Raw genomic sequence first — 25,015 nt, 5'->3', positions numbered from 1 at the left:
GTAATAGCCAATAATTTTAACAGATTTATTTGCTAGGTTGGATATTGGTAAGAGTGTCTGAAGCACTCTGGGGAATTTTATGATTTTCTGCTTTTTGTGTGATTTGTAAAGCACAAGTTGCACATATTTGGGGAATCAGGAGTGTGTTGTCAGTTATCTCTAGTGACCTGTGCAGCATGAGACATGCTTTTTATATTGCTTCCAGTGTATAAGAACACTTGTTGCTGACAAAGTACCTTTTAGTCCTGTATGTTTACTTCTTTGCAGGGTCACTACTGCAAGTGACAGTGAGGAAATCCTGACCTAAATACTGAGAGCTTCCTCCCTGGCTGAAAGACATTCTGTAGGAACTGTGTTCAGGTGCTCTTGTTCATCTGACAGTGCCTTATTTCTCTCTTTCAGCTGTCGGACAAGCAACAGAAAGAGTTTGATTGTAACATCCAGTACATCTCCAACCCTCCCGCGACCACATTCTCCTCTTCATGGACATGCAGGTAACTCCCTGGGGCCGCTTTACCTCGGAATCGTTGGGGAAAATGCTGATGTTTGTTGTAGTGAGTTTGCACCTACTGATACTCTACATCAAATTATGCTCTTTGAAACCTAATCTGATTGTAGCTTCTAAAAAAAGTTTTCAAAATAAATGTTTTATTTCCTTGTCTGTTCTGCACTTTCTAGTTCACTACCATATCCATCCTCCTTCACTCTTTCTGGGGGATTCAGTCATCTTGCATCCTGCAAAAGAACCTGAGATGGAGAACAAAGTAAAGTAAAATTAAATATATACATTTAAGTAAATATCTAGTTTTGAGTCTCCTAGCATGGTTAATTTTTGCTGGTGATTTAACTGCAGTTCATGTGAGATGAAACATCCTGCTTCTTTCTGTGTGCTTCCAGCAGCCCATCAGCTGTGCAGTGTTCCATCTTATGGTCTCTATCTGCTACTTAAAGCAACATGAGATATTTAGGATTTTTTTTTTTTTTGACCTTACTGCCAGTTTTACTGTGGCAGCAACTGCGAAATTCTCATTTCAGAGCAAATGGGCAACTGCTTTTTAGTCATTGAGGTGAAGTGTGTGGAGATGTTCTTTCTGTAGAAATAAAAAGATTGATCAGCCTACAATAACTGGATTTTCAGAAAGGGTCACTCATGCAGATTCAACAGCTTGCCTGAACAGCATGTTTCCTTGATGATTTTATTATTGAGGGAGGTAGGTGGTGTGTGATTACATTGTTCTTGGTATTTCAAAATGACAGAGAAGGTGGCTGGGCTTCAGGTGTGGCCCTAATGGGCACCAGTCAGTAGAATGAAATAGCTTGAGTATTTGTGGCTCATCACCCATAGTGCAGCCTGTCTAGAAGCACATCACTGTTGCATGTAATACAAGTAACTGTTGTTTTCATTATAATCAGACTTTCCTCCTCCTACACATCAGTATGTTCTGTAAATACTTTCTGGAGGTTGACACTAAGGAAATGCTGAGAAAGAACAGCAAATCGATAGTAGCTCAGCTAGAAGGAGCCATCTGCTCCTGTTTGCAGAGCACTGAAGTCTTGAGAGGTGACATCCAGCCTATTTGAAAGGAAAAAGACCACCAAAGTTATTGCTCAGTCATGTCCATAAAGTCCTTAACCACGCCAAGTTTTCATAAAGCTGTAATATTTGCTTGGGATGCTGTCAAGCCCAATTATAGAAGACTGGGAAGCTACTTTAATGACATTGTTTTATTAAAATGGCCCATGGTTTTCAAATGAAAATGTTAACAGAATCTTAAAAGTAGTATATTAAAACAATTTTTTGTTTCGGCATCTCATATAAAATACAGGACCATTTTATTTAAAAAATTCTAAATGAGCTGTACAAAGTAACTGAAGTGGTTCAGAAAGAAGCTACTCAGACTATAAAAGAAGTGCTCTTGCTCATCAGATTGCAGTAATATGTTGATGTGGTTATGGGTCAGAAAATAAATGCAGAATTGTTCATATCAGAAACTTCTGTATTTTCTTTTCATTGGCTTTTCTCTGTCTATTCAAAAAATGAAAAATTGTTCTTAGTGGCTCTGGTGCTGTCTCAAGATTTACAAGCTTATCTTTTTTTATTAGAAGGATGTGACACTTGGATAAACTAGAGTTACTAACCAGCTGTATGCCATCTTCCTTTAGCAGCAATTGTAAAATATTTCCATTTTTTATTCTGATGTTGCATGTGGTATTTAAAACTATTAATTAAAGGGACATCCTTTGTGACCTACACGAGTAGCCAGTGGAGCATAGGAAGATAAATTACTTGTAATTTAAGTCCTCTACCAGTACTATTTTTAGGAGTCTCCTCACTGGAAGAGTAATTTATTCAAGAGACAAAAGTAGATGAAATTTAGAGTACAGCTACAAATATTTTCTTAAGAAATATCATATATGAGATGTGAATTTGAGAACAGGCTGTGATATTTGTTTAGTATTTGAGCAGAAACTATCAATCTGTTTGTTCAGGAGTGTACTCTGGTAAGTTACTAAGGAATGCTGGAGCCTCCCTGGCCTCTCTTGTCTTGAACATCCACTTCTTAATGCCCATTCTGAACCTCACTTAGGAATCAAAGGAATAGCAGGCATGGAGAGAAATCAGGGATGCTTTCTAAAACATTTTTATTTGAAAACCACTGTAAAAGCAAGTCCTGTATGGCAGCAGTGTAAAGATTTATTCTTCTACGTGTAATGTAAAAGTCAGGGAGTGTGATTATAGCACAGCTGACCATCCATCAGGCAAACCCACCTCCTAGTGAGCACTGATCCAGGCAGATGATACACTTAATATCTGAAACAGCATCCAGTGAAGGTGTTAGGCTATTCCATATCCTAGAAAATTTAAAGAGAAGTTAAACATAAGAGATGACAACATTTGAGATAAAGTATATCCAAGCAATTTTAACTCAAGCATGATTCAGGAACACCTAATGGATTTCAAGTGAGTGCTAATTCAGTTTTGAAACTGTATGGAAGAATGTTTTCCAAAAGGAGCTAGGACCTTGGCATAGAAAGCTACAGCCTGTTAACTTTGTGGGAAAGTCACTCTACATGTTTAGTCACCCAAACTTGGAAGTGCCCCATTTTAGAAAGGTAGTGCTGAAAATTTTTCCTCTCATTATAAATTTTCTTTCAAAACTGGATGAAAAATGTGAATACATACATTCTGTTTATTTGTTTGTATTTGTTTGAATTAATTTTTTACAAACTGAAAGTTACAAAGGTGTGCACAGTACACCTACTAGAGCATACATATCATGAGGTTGATTTCTGAGTTACCATTACATTATATTTAAAAATGAAAAGCTTAAAATCAATTAAAAAATAAACTTTTTAATTCAGTAGAGAAGGGACAGGCTCTTACATCTGGAAGAATGAAGTTCAGGTTTTTTTTAAAATTTACTTTCCACAGCTGTAAGGTAGCCAAGTTGCTTGCTGGATGCCAGTGTAGCCACTTGTCCCTGCTGAGACCTTTGTTCTGCTCCCACCTGTGATGGAAGCAGAGGGAGCTGTTTGAAGGCAGCACTGAATGAAATTGTTCTGCTCTTTAACTGCAATTTCAGTTCCACCTGCTGGCAGAAAAATGACTATTACTAAGTCCTATAGTTATTTATTATTTTTAGAGTGGCCATGTTAAGTACCCATATGTTAGTATGTGAAGTACTACTCCAGATCCTGCCCTGGAGTTTATCCACATTTCATGTGTGTGATCCTCGGATGGTGTGAGCGAGTACACTATGGCATTCATTATATTTGAGACAGGTGGCACACAGAGTGCTTAAAAATTTGGCATTTTGAGATTTACATGGGCTGTAAGGCAGCTAATTCTGTAGCATGCAAAAGGATCTTCAACTGCTTTTGATAATTTTCAGCAAATTTTCAGTATATCCTACACAGAAATCCACAACAACTTCGTCTTTTGTATTTATTTTTCATAAATCTCAGAAGCAGGTTTTACAAAATATTTTTAGTGTAAGTTTTGACTCATTATCTGTCTGATAAATGTCATGTTTGCAGATAATAGCTGAGACTTTAATCTCTCGATTGCCCTTAAGGTCCAGTTTTGTGCTTTGAGGGTGGTGGACGTACAAATACTTCGGCTGCATCCTTTTTCCTGTGTCCGGAAAATGGAGAAGTTCATGCCTGAATTATTAATGTTCATATAACTGTGTTGATTTACCTAATGGGTAATCATTCTGTGTAACAGCCTCCACAGGGACTGAGCTGTTTCAGGTTCAGTAGTGGCCAACTACAGCCCTTGAGCAACAGGGGAATTTACCTTTGCTAACAGAATAAATAGGATTTCGATCAGCCTTGGTGAATGAGGCTGATGCATTAAGGCTTCTCTTATTAAAATTCCTTCAACTATAGCAGAAGCAGCAGTACTGGGAAATTTTAGGGAAAGTAGTAATTCCCCTTCTCCCTGTTGTTGTTTTAAAAGCTTCACCCAGACTTGAATTGAGTAGAAAAACTAATTGCTTTTCTTTTTAAAACTAGAAGCAACTCACAGGGGATCCAATTAAAATTCCAGTGTCTGGAAGGAAATATGCCATATAAATCTGAAGAAGTAGTTGCTTAAGAATGAGTAGTATCTCTGTCCCAGATTGTACAGACTCATAAGAGTTTGAACACCCACATACTTAATTTCAAAATATAAAAACTGTCATTACACAATTTGCTCAATTATTCTGAAATCCTGTTTTGATCGTAATCTGGAAAATTTACAAAAGAATGATGAAGATATAAAAAAGCAGTGACAGCTCATCACTTGTTTATAACAGCGTTGGGCAGTGGGCTTTTAATTCAAAAATATCATCTTAACACAGTAGGGTTTGTCAGCAGTAAAGCTTGAAAAATGAGAAGGCAAAAAAACAAAAGGTTCTCACCAAAACTGGCAGCCTTCCTTCATTTGCTAGCAGCTCTACACAGCAGTGGAAAGGCTTCACTCCTGCTGCATTTCCTGCTGACCTAAAATGCTCCTTCAGCTTTCTGCTAGCCAAGTAAATGGTGTGACCCTAACTCTACCCGTGTGCTGCTACCAGGAAATGTCTTTATACACTATTGAGTTGGTCACTATGTGGCTATTGGAGCTTTCTTCTGTCTTTCTTGTCAGCTTGCAGAGCCATCCAGACTGTCAAACCACTTTGTCACCTCTTAATTGAAAGCAGCCCAAGGTCTCTGTTTTTCTGCTGTGGCAGTAAGAATTAAAATTACTACAAGGTTAATAAATAAAGCACCAAATATCACCTACTTCTTGAGTTCCAATCACTCTCTCCCATTCCCACTTGAAATATACAGGGAATGAGTTAAATAGTATCCTGTTTTGGGTGAGGATTTGCACTCTGCTCTATTACACTGTGAAATCATTGTTAGTTCCTAACTAACAATACAAAAGAAAACCAAGCCAAAGCAGAACAAACCTGTTGCTCAAACCCTTTGTGTTTAATTTAGTTTGTTCCTGGTGAAGCAGATTGTGGTCTGGAATTCACTTACCTCTCCAGTTCTCACATCACCCCTTGACATGTGTTAGATCAGCCTGGGGCTGGTTTAATCTCAACCAGCTGCTATTTTATCCCTTGCAGACTTGTATTACCAGCTGGAGCTTGCTGGCCTGTGCTGTGGCCATCCTCACATCCCTGAAGCCATCAGCTTCTCTCCCTGTCCTCCTCCCTGCCTTCCCAGGCATGCCAGCTGTGCACACACCAGGCTCTCAAAGAGTTTTGGAGAGGTGCTACTGCAGATTTTTGTGAGCCATTTGTGTAGGTGAAGTGAATGAGCACGGTTTCTTTTCCTGCAGGTCTGGTCAGTGTAACTGTTAAGGTGTATGAATAATTTGGGTTGAAATTAATACAGCTTAATGACAAGTTTCAATGCAGTGATGGATGGGACAGTGACCTCACAGTGCTGGCCTGGGGGGTGACCTGGACACCCAGTACGTGACTTTTAGCATAAATCCATTTTATATGGGATCTAAATTTGAAAACATTTTTCTTACCAGTTATGTACCTTGCAGTACATTGCTTCTCCAGGATCTGTTTAGTTTTTTCTGCTCTTATTTTACTGTGATTTTATTGTTGCTGCATGAAGAAATTGCTGTTGGCATAAATTCACTATGTGTAGTCTCTTTTGTGCTTCCATTAAGGATCTGAAAGAGCAAACCACTTAACAATGTGCCCGATGGAAAGCACACCCACTCACATGAAGTTTCAAAGTCATCCGTAACTTTCAAAGGCTTCTGCAGTCAGTCTGTAAATGATTCTGGCTCTCAGAAGGGCTTTCTATGAAATGGCTGTTTTTTACTTTGAAATAAAATACACTGCAATATTCCACTTACCAACCATATGCTTGTACACATATGACAGAACCCAGAGAAAGCCTTCATGTGCCAAGTGTTCTTTTTTTCCTCAGTGTAGAAATTCACTGTAACTTTCATTTTCATGGTAGAAGTATTATTTCAGAGAAGTGGTAGTTAGAGTGAATGCTAACACACTATACCTGATCATCTTACCTGTCTATAGCACTTTTATTACCATGTACTGTTCCTTTGATATATTGTTGGGATTTTTTCCTCCCTGTATTTTGTACATTGTGGAGAAATATTTTCTTACTATTTATTTTTCCTGAAACTGTCATCAGTGTAATTTCTTATTCAGGTTTTTCATTGAGAAGTGTTAAGAAGAGCACGCATATAGAAATTATAGCAAAACATTGAAAGACTTTATTGGGTGTGTGACACACATCTGAAAGTGAGAAATAAAATGTACACCTGAAATTATTTTAAAAAGAGGGAAAATACCAACACATCTGAATCGGAACATTTCTGTAGTGAACTAATACTTAAATGATCAAAGACTCAAAGCTCCATATTTTCAATTATTTGTGACTACAACTTGGAGTTGAAAGGCTTTCTGCACAGTGAAACACACTTTGTTGCAAACATGAATGAAATGTTTGCAAGGGTTTGGTTTTCTTTTTTTTTTTTTTTTTTTTTTTTTGTTAATTTCTCAAACAGGTAGCAGCCCATTGGACAGTCCCAGGAACTTCTCTCCCAGCGCACCTGCTCATTTTTCCTTTGTTCCTGCCCGAAGGTAAGGCAAGCTCTGTTCCCTTTGGACCTCCAAGCAAATGGTCTGTATGCTTTTCTTTAAAAAATGGCCTACAGGTTAGAATTTTTTGACTATGTTTTACTTTCTCTGATGTGTTTTGTTTTATTTTGGTTTGGTTTTGCTCTTCCCCTCCTCTTTCCCCCCCCCCTCTTTTTTTAAAAAATTTTTTTAGACATAGAAGGAGATAAAGTAAAACCCAGTTATGATTAGAATAATAGTCCTAGATATTCTTGCTGAATTAACCGAGTTGTATTCCAAGCACACTGCTCTTTGCTGTGTCTGCACAAAAACTTAAATCTAAAGTTAGGCCCACACAACTGCGTGCACGTTCTTTCACTGCCTTCTGGTAGCAACTTCTTAGTTTTTCTCTATGTCTTGGGCATTAGTGTCAAGAAGATATTAATGCTCTGATGAGAAGAGCTGATAATTGAAACTGGAAATCTACAAGAACTCCTAGCAGAAGAGCAGCACTGAAAGACCTGAAAGTGAAGCTGTCATCTGTCCTGCAGCAAATGCTGTACAAATACAGGTCATGCCATGTATCAGCCTGTTGGAAAGAAATCTGATACTGTGGTGATGAATTTAGTGTGAGGAGTAGGATAGAAAGAATAAGGACAGCTGAGAGAAGCAGACAAATGGTGTATTGAAAGCTGTATCCCAACAGGTAGGCAGAAATGGATCATGATACAGAAAGTTAAATTTTGTGAGAAGTAAAGAACGGGGGGGGAAAAGAGACTTGATCAGGGTTTGGGTATTGCAGCAGGATTTTTAGATTGAAGTGTGGGGAGTATATTTTGTATTTGCTAAATCCTGCCTCATCTGGAAAAAAAATCCTATCTGTGCTAACTTGACCTGAGAATGGGAAACATGATCATTCTGAGTGGAAGTAAGTTTTCAGAGAAGGTAAGATTTAGCTTGTGGACCAGTGAGAAAGAAGACAGGTCTCAAAACTTAAAAAAAGAGACTTAAAGAAGTAAGATACACCCTTTATCTGAAGGACAGGTAAATTCTGGGGAATTTCTCTATTGAGGTGATTTGCTGGAAGAATTTGTGTTCTTCAGTGCTGTTTGAAGTAGACTGTGGTCTTCAGGTCTTATGTAAGAAAAGACCATTATAATAGTGTGTGAAATGTGACAGACTGGATGTGTATTTTCTATGGCTGCAAAGGGAAAAATTAGTGTTTTATCTGCTGGGGAAACAATTCAAATGATTTCACAGCATTCACATTTATTTTTAGAGAGGTATCTGAATGTTGTCTGGGTTTATTCAATAAGTCCTACTGAATAGGACTGAACTTTCAACCAGTTTTACAGTATCTGAAGTCCTAGACCCTGGAATGCAGGAGGAAAGTGACAGCTGAAACCATTGTCAAAACTTTACATAATTTTTCAACATCATGTTGCAACTGGGTGTTTCTTGCAAGTATGGTTTCCAACATTCTAAGCAGAAAATAAATGTTTTAACAGTAGAACTCTGAATAATTCCCTTTCATACTTTCCACTTTTTAAATCTAGTTTTTGAGGAAATAAATTAATAAAGGTTAAGTCCATGCTGCTGAATCTTTATATGGGACACACGTTGCACTCTTTCTGACACTGAAATGAACACTTAACCACAGCTTGTTTTAGAAACTTGTTTCTATTTTCTACTTGTGTTACACTCTGAATAGCTATGCCAGCCGTACCAATACATATTTATTAGATTAACACATAGTAGTATAAGAATAACTTCTCTGTGGTGGCATTAAGTAATTGAAAGTGTCGTGCTCTGTTATCCTTGAGAAATTGATATTTCTCTGTACCCTTTTGATCAGCATTGCTTGGTTTTTAAGAGATGGTTATAACCTGATTTCATCCTATTACCATCACAGAAATGATTTGTTGCTGATTTTCTGCCTTTTATATTTGGTGTAATTTCTTCATTTATTATATTGTTTGGACATCATTTATGGTTTCCATTATTTCATTACAGCCCCGTGATGAGTTGATTCCTAGGACAGAGCAGGAAACACATTTGGAAAACTCATTTTATTTTAAAGCCAATTTCACTACAATATGCTGCAAGATTGTCCTTTAGTGTGATGAGTGATTAATCATAAATCCCTTGCTAGACATCCTCTCAGTTGTGTCATAGCCAGAAACTTAATATGTTCAGGAATCCTCCTGTTTGAATAAGGAAATAGATGGTTAATTCGGCTGATCTTAGTGCAATACCAGATACAGAAGATCAGGGTTTACTTTTTTTCAGAAATCATGTGTGCCTCTTTTACTTCTTCCTCTCTCATTATCCTTGTACAATTTCTTCCATACAGCCATGGACACAGAGCAGACAGGTAACGTGTGTGGTGTTGCTGTTTGTGTGTGTGTATGAAGTGTGCTGCTGTGCAGCTGAGCTGTGCCCCTATCGAGTTCACACTGTAACAACCCCATTTAGGCAATCAGCTTCTCTGCTTTGGTACTCAAAACAGAAAATCTCTGAATTTTGGCCTAAAACGATAAATAGGGAAGGGATAGGGTAAAATAGGGATAGGATAGGGATAAATAGGGAAGGAAACGATAAATACTCTAGGGAAGATGCACTGTTTGTCTAGCACCTCTCATTTATTTTTAAGTGATCTATTGTTCATTGAAAAGCATTTAGCTGCCATAAAATTAACTCCTTAACTAACTAATTAAAATCTCATTTTAAAGGCAAAATTTGTTTTTTGCGTGGTTTTCTTGTGCTAGCAAAGGGTGTATAATAAATTAAATAAAAGACCTAAAAATTTTACTCTGACCATCTTTTCCCGAAGCAATATTGCATGAGGTCACTCTAAAAATGTTTATTAACCAAAAATTGAAATGTTTTGCATAGCTGAAGGAGGAATTTTTTAAAAAGCCTTTTTCTCCATTGCCTTTAATTTGAAAGATTTCTCTCTTGTCCCACTTTCTGCTGGAGCAGAGCTGATATGCATTGTCCTGAGTGCTTAGCTCATTGCTTGCCTAGGTTGCATCAGCATAAAATAGCCCAAGCATGAAGAGAGATCCTGTAATTTTCTAATTGAGAGAGAATTATTTTGTCTCTATCTTTGTCAAAATGAAAATTCTGAAGTAATTTCAATACAAAATCTAGGCAGCTCAGTAAAAAAGGGATTAGTCTTTCCTTTTGCAAAAAATTATTGAGTTGTGCATTACTATTACTATTACTATCTATCTACTTACTATTACTATGTTTGGGAAGCCAGGAACACATTTTTGCTTTGGGACTGAGGGTCCAAACTAAGGTTGAGTCATTGACATAAATAGTTCCCCCATGTCACTGAATGTTAGAAGCAGCAGGGTGAAGATAACTAAAATTTGTTGTTCAGTCACTGACCACATCATGCAGTGACTTTATAATGCTGATATTTTTTGTTTTTCAGGGTTAAGAAAAGAATATAGTGTATCTTGGAGTTTTTTGAGATTGTTCTTTTATATGTAATTGTATTGCCAAAGACAACATCACCTGTGGCTAAATGGGGTTTAGCTGTAATGTGAGCATGCAATAGAAATCTGCATTAAAGCTTCATTATTTTATTTTTTTAATGCATGAAGCATGTGTCTTTTAAAAACTCCACTGATATAGTACTCTTCAAGCGATGTAGAAGAGTGGATTTATTTCCCTCTCATTCTAATGGAGATGACAAAGAGGAGTGATGTGTATCCAAGCCTGACAATAAAAGGAAGTAGGGCTGGGGAAGATATAAACAGTGTTAATGTCAGGGTGCACACTGAGCTTTATCCTGAAGATGAGGCTTTATGGGTGTAGATAGTGAGATGAGAAATATTACTGTGAAAATGGTAAAGTTGAATTTTTTGTAAGTACTGTTTCGGTCAACTACCAAGCACCCTATATTATAATAAACTTTGGTTAATGTCCATGTACTCAAAAAACCCCAAATCTTTCCAAACTAAGTTAAAATGGTGAACTGCTCTAGTTCAGCTTCACTGTATGGACCAGTTACTGATAATTTGCAGTAGTAAAGCAAACAAGCAAGTGGAGAATGATGTGAGGAAGAGACTTCTTAACATCCATCCCAGTGTGCAACAAGACATGCTGTAGGACTCAAAATGTCTGAATGAAATTAAATGAAATCAGAGACAGAAAAAGCACCATGAGGCTGAACTGGGTGTAGTTCAGTTTCCGTCCTCACTGAGGAAGGTTTTAGGGGTAGATGATTTCAAGGAGGGGCAATACTGATTTTTCTCAAAGCAGTTGTATGGCTCCTCAGTTTTGATGTTGGTAAAACAAGACCTTTTCTGCAATACCTCCAGGATGTTTTGGCTATTTTCCTTGAGGGTCATGTTTCTTTGGCTATGATAGAGAAATAACTCCTAATTCTATATTGACTGGGGGAGAAAGAAACCCAAGATGGAATTTCCGTGATTTCTGTCTCCTCATATTTTGGGTGGAGCTGTTGACTCTGTTCTGTTCTGTTGTAGTGGATTTAATTCAGTAGCTGTGTCAGGTGATGCAGTAGACAGAATGCCTTCTGATTAGGTAAACAAAAAAAGCCTGTTTCAGTTGATCAATATTTTTTTTCCCTCAATTATCAAATTAATTTGGAAAACAAGGAACTGCCTAAGTAATTATCTTAGGCATAACTGTCTTTTTTTTGACAAAATATCTACTCAGTGCAGGAATCTGCTTCCTGTTTGCTTTATCTTTTCCAAGGCCACTTACTTTTGCTTTTGAAGCTTAACCATAGTTGCTTTTTCACAAAGGTAATTGTAAATAGGCTACTTGATTTATCTGAATAACTTGAGTCTTTAATAAAAACTTGAGGTTCAGACATCTGAGAGGGGGGGAAAATGCTTATTTCCCCCAAGTATTAGCCACAGTATTTCATTATCAGTAATTTCCCTTGCTTCTTTTCCTCAGAACGGACGGGCGCCGCTGGTCCTTGGCCTCCCTTCCTTCGTCTGGATATGGAACAAACACTCCCAGTTCTACAGTTTCAGTAAGTGGCACAGACTTTTCCAAGCAATTCAGTTTGTACAAACACACCCTAACAAATCAGCTTCTGAGTCTTTACTAAATGATCTGATCTTTCTTCATTGTTTTGCTAACATTATTTAATATACTAATTGTTTTAAAAATTATTTTAGTTATTGGTTCTGCTGCTTTTTCCTCCCATTTCCCAGCTCCTATCATCTTGCACTTTGCCTTTTAGCACTGGTGAAATCCTGGTGCAGCACTTGGCTCGACTGATCAGTTGAGAGGCACAAAGTCTCAGAAGTGTCAGGACTCTTAGGAGATAATTACTAGCCAGCTCCCAGCTTTTTTATAACTGGGAAGTGAAATTCTTGTCTGCTTTCAAGTTCTTGGCATGAAAGCTTCTGCTTTCAGGCTCGTAGAAATTCAAAATGATAATCCATGTTTGTTACTCAGCTCCCATAATTTGAACATCCTAATGAAGCTTTTCTATCTTGCGTGTGTTATTAGAAAGACTGTCTGCAGTTTCCTTGAGTTCTGCACTTCCAAAAAGTTTGTTTGTCAATGGTACCACTAAGGTAGCAGCACTGTGTGAACCCAGAAAACTCTTACATACTTCATATAATAAATCTTATTCTTCAGATTATACACAGTAGATGTTGTGCTTATCCACTTAACCTTGCAAAGCCAGGCATAGAAAGTACAGAGTACCTGTACAGATTTAATGTAAAATGCTTTTGTATGTGTCATGGTATCTTCAACTGCTTGGCCACATATCACTGCCTCTTTCCTTAATCCTTCTATTGGTAATTTTGTTTTATATGTACTTTTCAGAGCATGTTCCTAATAATTGAAATACCTTCATTAGGACTCAATACTTCACAACGTTCAAATCTTACACTAAATGCAGTATTGTTATTTTCCTTGGCAGCTGTTCTGTCAAGTTCATCCATTAACTTTCTAGTGCCCCTGAAACGTAAATTTATTATCACAGTTCCTTAGAAGGTGAGTGTTAAGTCTAGTCTATATAGCAAGAGAAGAAATTGGGCCCAAAATTTCCCTTTAGTATGAATTTATTGGATTAAACTTTTATTTTACAATGTTAATCTCATCTCTGTAGTTTCATATGTTCAGACCCATTCCCACAGACTGTACTTTGCACAATTTCCACAATTTATCTTTTGTCCTTCAAGACAATTGGGTTTTTTTGTAAGTTTTAGTTGGGATTTTTTGTTCATTTGTTTTGGGTTTTTTTTGCTTTTGGTCTTCTTAGAAGGCAGGTGATTTGATTTCAGTCTTCTCTGGGAGAAGTCTGTGTGTGTGTGCACAGATATATGAACAGGAGCACAGAAAAATTTGGTTGCACTCTGAACTGATCTGAATTACTCTTCTGAACTCAATAAGCAAATTTATTCCCTTGTGGAGTTGAAAACAGAAGTGCAATGCAGACAAGGAGCTTGTCAAAAGGGCAAAATGAATTAATTCCACAGATGCAAGTTTAACAGAATTTTGGGCTTTCATTTGGTGTGAATCTGTGCTCATAGATAAGCTGCTCTATCAACCAACCAACACGACAAACCAAGTAATTTACCTAGTCTAAGGTCAGTGGAAACCTGAACCTGTAGATTCTGCTTTTTTTGTTTTCATAATCTACTATTCATTTTCTAGATGCAAAATTAATATATAAGCTACTATGTTATTAGCTTTTTGTTGTGGTAGTGTTTTGTTGTGGTTTTGGGTTTCTTTGTTGTTTTGTTGTTTTTTTTTAGTGTGTGTCTGTGTCGGTGTGTGGTTTTTTTTTTCACTGAAAAAGAGTTGGCTAATTGTGCATCTGTAATTAAGACACCAGAGGGACTTGTATTCGTCTGGTGTAAATACTGAATGCAGTGATGTGATTACTTAAAAATCAATAATTCAGAAGTGTTTCACTTTATTCTCACACTTTTTCATTGAAAGTGCTGGAGAAGCCCCAGGCAGAGGAAAGTCCATTTCTTATCATGGTCTTTATCTTCAGGGCTCTCTTAAATTATTCTATGGAATTTAAAATTTTGTGATCTGATTGTTTTTAAGGAGGGAAAGTGGAAGGAGGATTTTGTTGGGTCATCCATGAGATCCATGGGTTTATTATTACAGCTTCCTCAGTACTTTTGCTGTTAGATGACAAAGCCCTTATATGTTTGGTTTTCGTTGGTTCTTTTTAGAACATAATTATTTTTCCCTCGAACTCTAGTACATAGTGACTGTGTGCTAATCATCTAAATGTGCTAGCTTTAGTTTAATTTTGTTTTGAATAAGAGATATATTTGTAATGCCAGAGCTTGAGTTCCTGCTAATGCAGGTGTTGAAGGCAGCAGCCTTCGTGCTACCTGCTCAGTTGCAGGATTTGGGTTTTTCATCATGACCACATGTCAGCAGACATGTACCTTTTCTCTGAAAAGTTTTGCTTCTTTTGCACAGGCAGGTGCTTCTCCCTGCTCCTCAGATTGTGTAAGGCACTAAGATTAAAATCAAAGAAAGCTCTGATAGTGAAACAGGGCTTGCATAATTCTGTACTAGAGGGAGAGAATCTTTCCTGTAGTCGGTGTAAGCAGTGTGAACAGCAGGATAACTGTGTGCAAAGGGGCTGTCAGACACCTCGACTCCCCATCTTGGCTTCAGTGTGGGTTAGATCAGTCTAAGCTGACACTGTCTGGGTAATCATCACTATGTGGGCACTCTGCTGGAGGTGACTTCCCACCATGGTTCTTCCACCTGGACCTGCTTGAAGGAAAGAGGTGGAAGCAGTGGTTTCCAGTTCCAGACATGCTTGGGGAGCTTGTGCATGTGCTAAGGCTTTCAAAGGGTTTCTTTTCTGTAAATACCTCTTCACAGTGCAGAGGGAGTGGGTCTGGAATATGGAGCCAATTATTTTTTTATCAAAGGATATGATATTTAGGTTTTAAGTTCTTACACTGACATCTCCATCTTAATTTTGGCCAGAATTCTCTAGTTAAAGATAGGTCTCTGCTAGGATCTGCAACAATCTACTTAGCTTGAATTCAGTTCAAGCATAGCTATTACCTTCTTGACAAATTTGGGTGTACCTGTTTTAGGTGATTTCAGCGTATTTTCTCTTTGCTATCAACTTTGCAAACATGCAGGACTCCATGAAAAGCCTTGTCAGCATTTGGCTTTCATTGCTTGGCCATAATTCTTAGTTTTCTTTACCAAAACCCAAGTCTAGAAAAAGCTAGGTGACTTAAAGCTTTGGTCATGCATGTTATATCATGTATAATTCTCTCCTACCAATACTTCTGGTACTAGTGCTTTCCACTTTAAGTGAGGGTCATTGTAGCAAATGGAAAAGTTTTCTACCCACAAAGTGTACATAATTTTTTCATCAGATCAGTAAGCAGCCTTGAAACTTAGATTAGGATGATGTTTTTAATAAGGCCCACTGGTGTTATTCAGTGCTGCTCTGGTTATCCAGCACTTTGCTGTTGTGGGGTTTTTTCCCTCCTTTGTTACTGAAGTGGATTTTTACTTTGTCCTTACATAATATATTTTCTTACTTTTGTGAAATGGAAAGGAGCATTGAAAAATCACACAAGAAAAATTACGTTTGTCAGTTGACCTACACCTTTTTTCCCCTGGAGCATCCAACACTTGATGTTACTAACATTTCCAACATGGTTGTTTTAATCTCAGGTTTTCTGAGGTACAAGATTTAAAACAGTTTCATGTCTATCAGAGAATGTGTGTCATATAAGTGCATCGACTTATTTGAAAACCAATAAGCTGTTTGACTCTATAACAAGAAACTCTTACTCTTACAACTCAGCAAAGTCAGCTACTTTCATTTTATTATTGCCTACTTGGTTAGAGAAGAATCCTGATGGGTAATGGAAGGGAGAAATAAAATCCTGACCGTTTTCAGTAGCAATTTCCAACGAGAGCCACTGAACAGCAAAATCTCTCGCGTCTACACAGCTCCATAGCATTCTGCATGCCAGTGAAACTCCTGAGCTAAGAGAGCATGAGGGAAAAGGAAAGAAAGTTGCTCATCACTCCAGGAACCTCTTTGTCCTTTCCAGAGTAGCACTGGTACTCACGTAGCTTCCTTTCTGTATCCTGACAGTAAATTAGCTGCATAATCAGATGGTTCCAGAATTGGATGCAATGATTCTTTAGTCTTCTACCAAAGTTTTCCTTATCTCACAAGCTTTGTCATTGTATGTAAGGATTGGCTTAGCCTAATGAGAACATAAAAAGAGGAACCTGGTCTGATAAGTAGCTTTCTTTTCCACTGGAGTGTGCAGTGTCTGGCAGAATCCGTTCCTCTTCCATTCATTAGCTGACCCCTATGCATGCGTTTAGTGCATTTCTTTTCTGTATTTTTTTCTGTACTCAGTCATCATGCTCATCTCAGGAGAAGCTGCACCAGCTGCCCTTTCAGCCCACGGCAGATGAACTCCATTTCCTGACAAAGCATTTCAGTACTGAGAGCATCACTGATGAGGAAGGGCGCCATTCTCCAGCCTTGAGGCCTCGATCTCGCAGTCTCAGGTGAGTTTCAGGCTTTTCGTTGAATTTTTAATAACTTGGACACATATATAGTATTTCTGTGTGTGCTGGATCTAGGAATTAGTCATTTGTAGTTGTTTTGTTAAATGTTTTTAAAATTATTGTAACTGACATTTAGCCCATCTTGCTTAATCAAAAGGCTGGTTTCTTTTTTTACATTTGACACTGAGGTTTTTGGGTGCAAAATGGTTAGCATGGTCTGGTTTTGTATCTTCACAATAGATGCATGAAAATTGATCCACAAATGTCTCAGTTTAAATCTACAGGAAATTTATTTCCTTTATTGAAGTTTCTTCTCAGATTTTTGCTGCACGAATAGAAGGAAGCGGTCAGAAATACTGCTAATAACTTTTCTAGCAGTGCTTCTGAAAGGATATGAAAAGTAGAGTAAATTAAGTCAAAACCTTAAATGGAATTGCACCCAAGAACAATTTTGAAGTAGTGCTGGAAACATTTCTCCTGCATTGGTAGCAGAAGAATTTTTACTGTTGTGTCAGAGAAACCGATTGCTATCTGGGGGCTATTTCTTTGTGCAGTTGATTTTTCCATACTTAAAAAGCAGAAACAACTAGCACTTCATCTTTCACAGAAATACAGAATGACTGAGTGAAGTTGGAAAGGACCTCTAGAGGTCATCTTGCCCAAACTCCTGCTTGAGCAGATTGCTCAGACCATGTCTAGATAGCTTTTGAGTATCTCCAAGGACAGAGATTCCACAAACTCTTGGCAATATTTCTTGCAGGTCTCTAACAATTATGTGGAATAACTTCACAAACATTTTGTATCATGGCAAAAGCCTTAAGTTGTGCTGTGCATTTAGTGCTGGACCCAGTGAATGAAAGTTTAGAGATGTGTAGCTCCAGATGTGGCATCTTCTGAAAGAAAAAGGATTTATACAGGCAGGAGACAAAGGTGAGGTCTCCCTCCTGCTTCTCATCTGAGGGTGCCAAAGGTTTATATCACCTTTAAATCAATGGACAAGATCCAGAAACTCTGCCAGCTGGAAATACTGAGTCAATGTACCCAGCTCAGGATCTAAGCTGGGATTTGTAGTAGAAGTGAAACAGGCCAAGATAATAAAAAAATTCATGGTGAGTATTATGTCATGGCAGAGCTGACCTTACATGATTATTTATAATTATTTGTATGTTCTAAACTTCAGTGCAGCCTGCATGGTAATTGCATATGGATCTACTAGGTGTAGTTACACAGTAATCTACAGGAGCAGGTAAGTACTATAGGTAGTAGCACACTCAGCCTGTGATCTCTGCAAATTGCTGCTTAGTAAAAGAGTAGTTATATGATTTGTACTAAATCTCTTTGAATAATAGTTCTACTTCAGTCCTCTTGGCTCACTCTTAGGGCTGACTATTGCTGAGTAGTGTAACTGTAGTACTACTAATTCTTTAGAGATAAGAAAGCTGCTGTAGGTAGACAACACATCACTGTAAAGTAATTATTGTCCTTTCTAACACAGACATATTACTGCTGGCATAATGAAGTGTAAGGCACTCTTGCTGATGGAAGAATGATGTAAACAATAAAATGAAGAGCCCAATTTTGTATTTTTTCCTTGTTAATACGGATTGTTAACTTGCTAAGAACTTTATCTCTGTGAGCCAATTTAAATGCACAGCTATCATATAGTAGGTTTATAATTTGTGATGAGACTAGATTAATTCAGTGTGTCATAGAACTATTTGATTAATCTTCTTCCTCTCTTGAATGATTTCTCTAGCTGTCTGTGGTTTGCAGCCTTATTGGTATTCCAAACCTTAGAATTAAGTAATTTAATTCTTATAAGCCTACTGTGCCTGATTTGTTCTTCATTTTGGTTATTGCTAGCACTGTGATGCTGTGTGACTCTAAAGCACCCTTGCCACTGCCAAACACTCATGCTGGCCTCTGCACCTCAAAGAAAATTGATATGTCAGTCCAACAAAGCAGAGCAATGTTTATAGGAGTAAATACCCTCTTTGACAGAGGGTAGTGTGTCCTTGTAAACAAACAAGTTACTGATATGTGAAGACCAGACCTTATTCACTCTACAGCTTGCTGATTTATTTGCTCACATGATGGAGTTAGCTCACTTGGTGAGAGGATATTTTTACTTACTTAAAAAATAAAATCCGAGCAGTTGATGTGTTGAAAATTAAGCAGGAGTTCCCTGCAAATATAATATTATACTGAACATTTAATGGCTGTTTGATCAGCTTTAATGAAAAGCAGATGAACAAAATACATCAGACGTTTTTCTTAATTGGTGGTCACAGCTTTGTAATTTAAAAGATAGTATGATACTTATGACTGATTGTTAATGCATATTCATTTGTCATCCTTTATGAGGGTAGCCTTATGTCTTATTTTATGAGAGGAACTGGTATTTTTAGAGGTCACTGTCAAATGCTGTGTTTTTTGGTTTTGAGGGTCTCTCTAACCCAAGGTTTTTAGAAATATCAGATGATTGTTATGCTCCATGATAGAAGAGTATAGATACAACTTTGGGGGAAAAAAAAAATCTATTTTTTCCACTAGAAATTTACAATTTTCTTGTAAACCACATGCAAATGCTCTGTACATACAGAGCTGTTTTAGTGATCAAACAAGGTTAATAAAGTAACAAAGCATACATTTGTGGAAGGTAGTGTTCCCTGATGTACACTGACAAGTTGGCAGCACCTCTGTTACTTGTGGTGTTCTGCCACTGTGGCTTGAAAATACTCACCACTTATCTGATTATGCATTACTTGAAATCTCCCAAATTTCTACACTAAAAAGAGCACTGGTTCTTTCCCATCTACTGTCCTGTGCAGGGGTGGGAAGGTAGCCCGAGACCAAATGTGGAATCTGAAAGTGTATTTATACCACTGGTTGCTAAAGCAGGAGACTGTTCTGTCATCTGTCTCAAACTGATCCAGTACAAATGTGCTACATGAAGGAACATATTTCTATATGACCCACTTGTTTTGGTGCCTACAGTGTTTTGAGTTGAAGTGTTTTGAGTTCAATTTAAAAATTGATCCTGCAGGTTGGTGAGCTCTCTTATCTCACTGCATTTAAGCATCAGCTTTAACCACTTGGGTGGTCTTGGTGGTTTCATGACTTCATTCTCTTGCTTTCCTGAAGTGCCTCCCACCACCTGCAGAAGTAGTTCCTAAACATCATCTCTTAACTGTTCACCTTCTTCTTGTAATGCAGTCTTCAAATCCTTCAAGTTATTGACCAACAGAGGGATGCCCAGGATACATTCACTTGATTTAGAACAATCCTCAGCTTTACCTGAGGATGTTTTCTCCCAGGAGTAAAATTCTTGGAGAGTGTAAATTCTTGGCATCGTTACTCTTTAAATATGAGATGCTGCCTTCCATCTTTTCCCAGTTCTCTTCACTTGTCGTCCTTTGGAGGCTGCTAACAAGTGGGAACGTGTGGAGAATGTCAGGGATAAATGTAGAGTAAACCAACTTCTTCAAGGGCTGCCTTTGTGCTTTCAGTCAGCTCACCAATCTGTCCATTTTTCTTGATTTCTTCGTATTTCAGGATAGTGTTATCTGGGGAAAAAGGGTTGAAGGTTATAGCACTGAATTTTTATATAGTTGAAGTAGATGAGATCATCCTTAATCAAATATGCTCCTTCATCTCTTTGCTGGGTATTGCTTTTTAAATGCAGTCCTGCAACCTGACTGGAGTCATGCTAGGTCCTGCCATTAAGAATATACAGACATAACTCCTACAAAAATGCCAGTTGCCCAGAAAGGCTTCTGGCCATAAAACACCCAGGATGGGGAAGGAATAAGTGTTGTGAAACCACACCTGTGGCCCACATACTCCGTATTTATCTTAAAAATTGATCGTGCAGGTTGGTGAGCTCTCTTATCTCACTGCATTTAAGCATCAGCTTTAACCACTTGAGTGGTCTTGGTGGTTTCATGACTTCATTCTCTTGCTTTCCTGAAGTGCCTCCCACCACAAGCTTCAGAGGAGCAGGCTCTGCTCTCCACAATGTGGGGAGTCACACAGCCATGGATTTGCCAGAGGAGGAGAATAGTTTTATATTCTAGAGCATAAGTCATGTATTTCTTATGAAAGTACATCCTAACAGTACAGATAACACTGGTGTCTTTTTTCTTCTCTTGAGATAGAGTTCTGTGGAGTGGATTTTAAAAAGTTCCTCAAAGTGATTTGTTTTCAGTTTAAAGCAGTCTTAGTCTTTGTTGGCATGCATAAAAAAATCTGAAGTATTGAAAAGATCTTGTTGCAGCCCCTTTGTAAATCTGTAGAAAAATCTTGTTAGTCCTTACTTTCAAAGAGACTGCAATTGAAATATATTCTCTTTCCCTTAATGTTTTCTCATGGATATACACATATATTGTAATTATTATTGATTAATTTATGACTTATATTTGTAAATATTAAAAAACCCTTACATTCATAAGAATGTACCTCCTTATGTAAGGGCTGAGATGGAAAACAGTTCAGCAATACAAAGCCAATCACAAATAATATTTGTCTGCAGAATAAACATACCTGAAGCTCAGTGTTTGTAAAAATGAATGAAGGGAAAAAGAAGTCAGACGTATGTAAGAAAATTTACAAATTACTTTTCAAAGTGCTCTTGAGAAAGATTGGATTCTTCTTCTTTATTGCCTATCTGTTCCATGAGGAGAATCATTACTGTGGATCCTGCTTTGCCTCAAATTCTGAAGTTTAATGGACTGATGTAGGTTGTCCATATTTGCTTCTGCATTTTTGTCTCTTTTTTTTTCTTCAGAAGTTTTCTGACTTGCTTTTATTAATGTAATTTGTATGAGGTCAAAGAATTACATGTTTACTTTTTAGAGGTAGAGGAAGGCCAACACTCCACTCAACTTGAGCAGCAGGTTTAACTTAGTTTCTGCTTCACACAACTTTAGCTCTCTGTTTTTAAAATTCCTTATTCTTTTTATCTGGAAATGACAGAAGGTTAAGGCCTGTGCTGTGTTTTTAATTTTCCTGTGGACACTGGCTTTGGTAATCTGCTGTAAATACATCCTAATTAAACTTTATATACAGGTCAAAGCAGAGTGGAGTACAGTGCTTTTAGCTTCTCTGCCTTTCCTTAATAAATGCAGCTGTCACTGTGAAGGAAAAATTAGGTATTCATAAACATCTCAGCTTTATTTAGTCACAGTTAAATAGATTTTGTAAGACTTAAGTTATTACTGTGAATGCTATATTTATATGCTATTTTCACTGTCTAGCATCAGATAAATGCATGAGTGAATTTTGACAAGTTGAAGGCTAGAAACCTTTGCAGGAGATAGGTGTAACTGAAAATCTACAACCACATGGGTTCCTGAAATGGAGGGAGGGTGAAGAAGGCAAAAAGAGAAAGCAGTTTTTCATTCTGCTGTTAAGCTTAAGGGGACAGATACTGCTCCTCTAATGTCTCCTCTGCTGAAATGAAAAACTCACCGACAGTAATCATTTATTTGACCTACCTATCTGTTCCAAGAAAGGAGAAGCAGCCTGCTTTTTGTCTTAAAATGTTAAGCACGTGCACAGTATGTATCCTCTGTTTTACAGAAAATAATCTGTTCCTTTGTGGTGCTTGAAATGTTAGACTGATTTAGTGCTGCATGTAAAATTTTTGGTGCTAGATAGACATGCTTTTGCATTTGGAAAGTTGTCATCTCAATAAAATACATTAAAATTCTTTTATCTTTTTTCTAACTTTGCTTATATTAGTCCTTGGTGACATTCAGTTATTTGCCCAGTCCTGTTTTCTTTTTCACCTGGTTGTGCCTCAAAGGTGCTGTAAAGTAACCAGCAGTGCCCTTGGTTAGTCAGTCAGTTATCGATCTAATTATTTCTGTAGGTTCCCAGGCTAAGAATCAATATAAAATATTATAGTGCAGTATATCATGCTGCAGTCTTGCTATAGTCAGCTGGACATTTATTTGACATTTTATATTGGGCAAATTTTATTTAAAATTATAATTTGAACCTTGATCCCAGGTTTTAGCAGGAGCTCTCTGGATGCTCTGTCATTCTAGGTGATGAAAAGTGGCATTAATCAGCTTCCAGAGATGAGAGACAAAACTGCCAATGCTCAAGGAAGCAAAGGGATTATTTGTGTTCAGTTTATTGCCAATCTCTAAATTCTTGTGCAAAGAAATTACTTTGTTTCAGAATCACAAAAACTAAAAGAAAATAAATAAGCTTCCATATCACTGTGGCTGGTCTTAAGGAAACACTATGCCTGTTGGCAGGACAGCTCAAGTACGGTTTCTGCGTAGCTTTTAATTTCCTGTATCCATATGTATAAAGTGCTTTGAAAGCAAAAGGTGAAACCCCTAATGTTTTATTTTAACTCTAAGATAGCAAATATTTAAGCATGCACAAATTTTAGTAGGACTACTTTAGTGTTCAAATGAATTATGTATGTGCCTCCATATTGCTGTACTTAGCATCAAAGGGCTTATATATGCTTGTAATTTATACCTTTCTTAAATCACACAGAGAAATAGTACATTACAGAAAAATACATTCTTCAGTAGCTGTGTTCACCACATTCCTCAGCTCCATAGGAACCTCTAGTAAACAAGTGTCAGATATTTGTCAGGTTGTTTGGTCTTAGAGAAAAAAGGATAAAGATACCAAGCTAGATGTGTGTGGGATCTTGCTTCTAAGTCTGAAATGTAAATTTTCTTACCCTTCTTTTTATTATGTCATACATTACCTATGAATATAAATGCAAGTTTCTTTCTAAAGGAATTTTCTGTGATTAATAATAGCTGTTTGTCAAGCTAAGGGAGGCATTTTCTTTTAAAATGTGTGTTTTTACAAGTTGTTTTTACTTAGTATCCAAAACATCCAAGTCAGTTTTTCTCCTTTAACATAAGAATTCAGTGAGAGATTTAATCCGAAGTGCATTTTCTCAAACTGAGGGATAAACCTTAATAAAAACAAGGCACAATGTAATTCATGGAATTCCAGTGCCAGGCATGAAAAGAGATTCATATTGCTGTATTCCATGAGCCAGTGAGTTAAATTTTCTTTGAATTGTAAATATATGTTCCCTGAAGAATGTTTTCTCCTTTAAATAGGTTAGCAGGAAGGTAGTAACTCTAATGCATTCCAAGTTTAAAATGCATTTATTCCATTTAGAAAGATTCATTTCATCCTTCACAAGGAAGTTTAAAATGTTTGAACTCATTCAAAATAAAATTGTATTTTTTCACATAGAGGAAATATTTTTAGTGATATGTAGTACTCTTAAAATCATAAAGACAGTGATCATGTAAGATGCCAAATAACTGAAGCCCTTGCTTGTCTTGTGCATTAAAACAAGGTAACCAGAGAAATGAGTTGCTGTAGGCAATCCTGTAGCAAGGGATTATCTGCATTACCTCACTCCAGCTGTCCTCAGTGGCAGAATGACTCAGAGCAATACATGCCATCAGCTGGGATGAAATGAGATGCAACTCTTCTTTAAAGAAAATACCCAAACAGTAATATAAATGCAGTTTGTCAAGGTTTACTGTCCTGTTTTTTGGTGTGCCTTGAAGCTGCTTGCTAACCTATGCATACATGCATATGCATTTGTGGTGTAATGTGCCTCAAGGGAGTGCAGTTTTCATGGAAATATTCTGTTCCTACTGCTGTGGTATTTATATATAGGATTTAGCTGAATAACACCGTTCATGCATCCCTCCTGTAGCTTGGTATTCTTCAGACAAAGGAAAGCCATCCCATCCTAAGTTCCTTGTTTCATGTTACTCTGCTCCTTCCCTGCACTGAACACTCCAGAGAGATAACAGTGATTTCTTCCTGGGCAGGGCTGCTGCCACTGTCATGGGAGGCAGTAAGAGAGTGAGGGAAATAACAGATGTACCTGCAACAAAAGCACTGGACTTTTGCATGCTTGTCTAACAGGGTTTACATTAAATGAAAATAGGTGGGTTTCTGCCTGAGATCATGTTAAGACAGGTGTGCTGGCAATTTTCATGAGTTATCTATGAAGGCTGTAAGCTTGCCATTGCTTCTAAGGATTTTCTCTGAAGTTCAGCATCTGCCCATTACTGAAGTGAAGTCAAAGCTTTGGAAGGGCTACGGTCAGCACGGCAGCATTAGGACAAGCACTGTGTTTTGTTGTGATATCTGTAAATCATGACAAACTTTCTTTTCTCCTCTAGCCCGGGTCGCTCCCCAATTTCCTTTGACAGTGAAATAATAATGATGAACCATGTGTACAAAGAAAGGTTCCCAAAGGTAAGGAGTAATTTTTTTCAATGATCCAATGAACATGTGACCAAGCTCAGAATTAGTTTGTTGTGCTCATAAGCAAAGGAGCCCAGCTCTTACCACTGATTTCCAGGCACTGCAGTTTGCTA

The 25,015-nt window shown here is 37.5% G+C and overlaps 1 protein-coding gene across 12 annotated transcripts in view; it reads left to right on the top strand.

Moving 5' to 3' along the window:
• The window catches only part of MAST2 (microtubule associated serine/threonine kinase 2), a 180,431-nt gene that overhangs the window by 114,674 nt on the left and 40,742 nt on the right, over window positions 1-25,015 (top strand). For 9 of the 12 annotated variants that reach the window (XM_071750253.1, XM_071750249.1, XM_071750252.1 and 6 more), the window contains 6 exons: window positions 403-494; window positions 7,034-7,109; window positions 9,439-9,459; window positions 12,027-12,105; window positions 16,471-16,625; window positions 24,818-24,893. In XM_071750253.1, the coding sequence (XP_071606354.1) occupies window positions 403-494; window positions 7,034-7,109; window positions 9,439-9,459; window positions 12,027-12,105; window positions 16,471-16,625; window positions 24,818-24,893 (499 nt within the window). The remainder of the gene's footprint in view (window positions 1-402; window positions 495-7,033; window positions 7,110-9,438; window positions 9,460-12,026; window positions 12,106-16,470; window positions 16,626-24,817; window positions 24,894-25,015) is intronic. The other 3 variants (XM_071750250.1, XM_071750254.1, XM_071750259.1) reach the window with 1 other exon arrangement.

This window comes from Heliangelus exortis, chromosome 8, assembly GCF_036169615.1.
Source record: "Heliangelus exortis chromosome 8, bHelExo1.hap1, whole genome shotgun sequence".
Taxonomy (NCBI): Eukaryota; Metazoa; Chordata; class Aves; order Apodiformes; family Trochilidae; genus Heliangelus; species Heliangelus exortis.
This window is presented reverse-complemented; position numbering and strand designations above follow the sequence as displayed.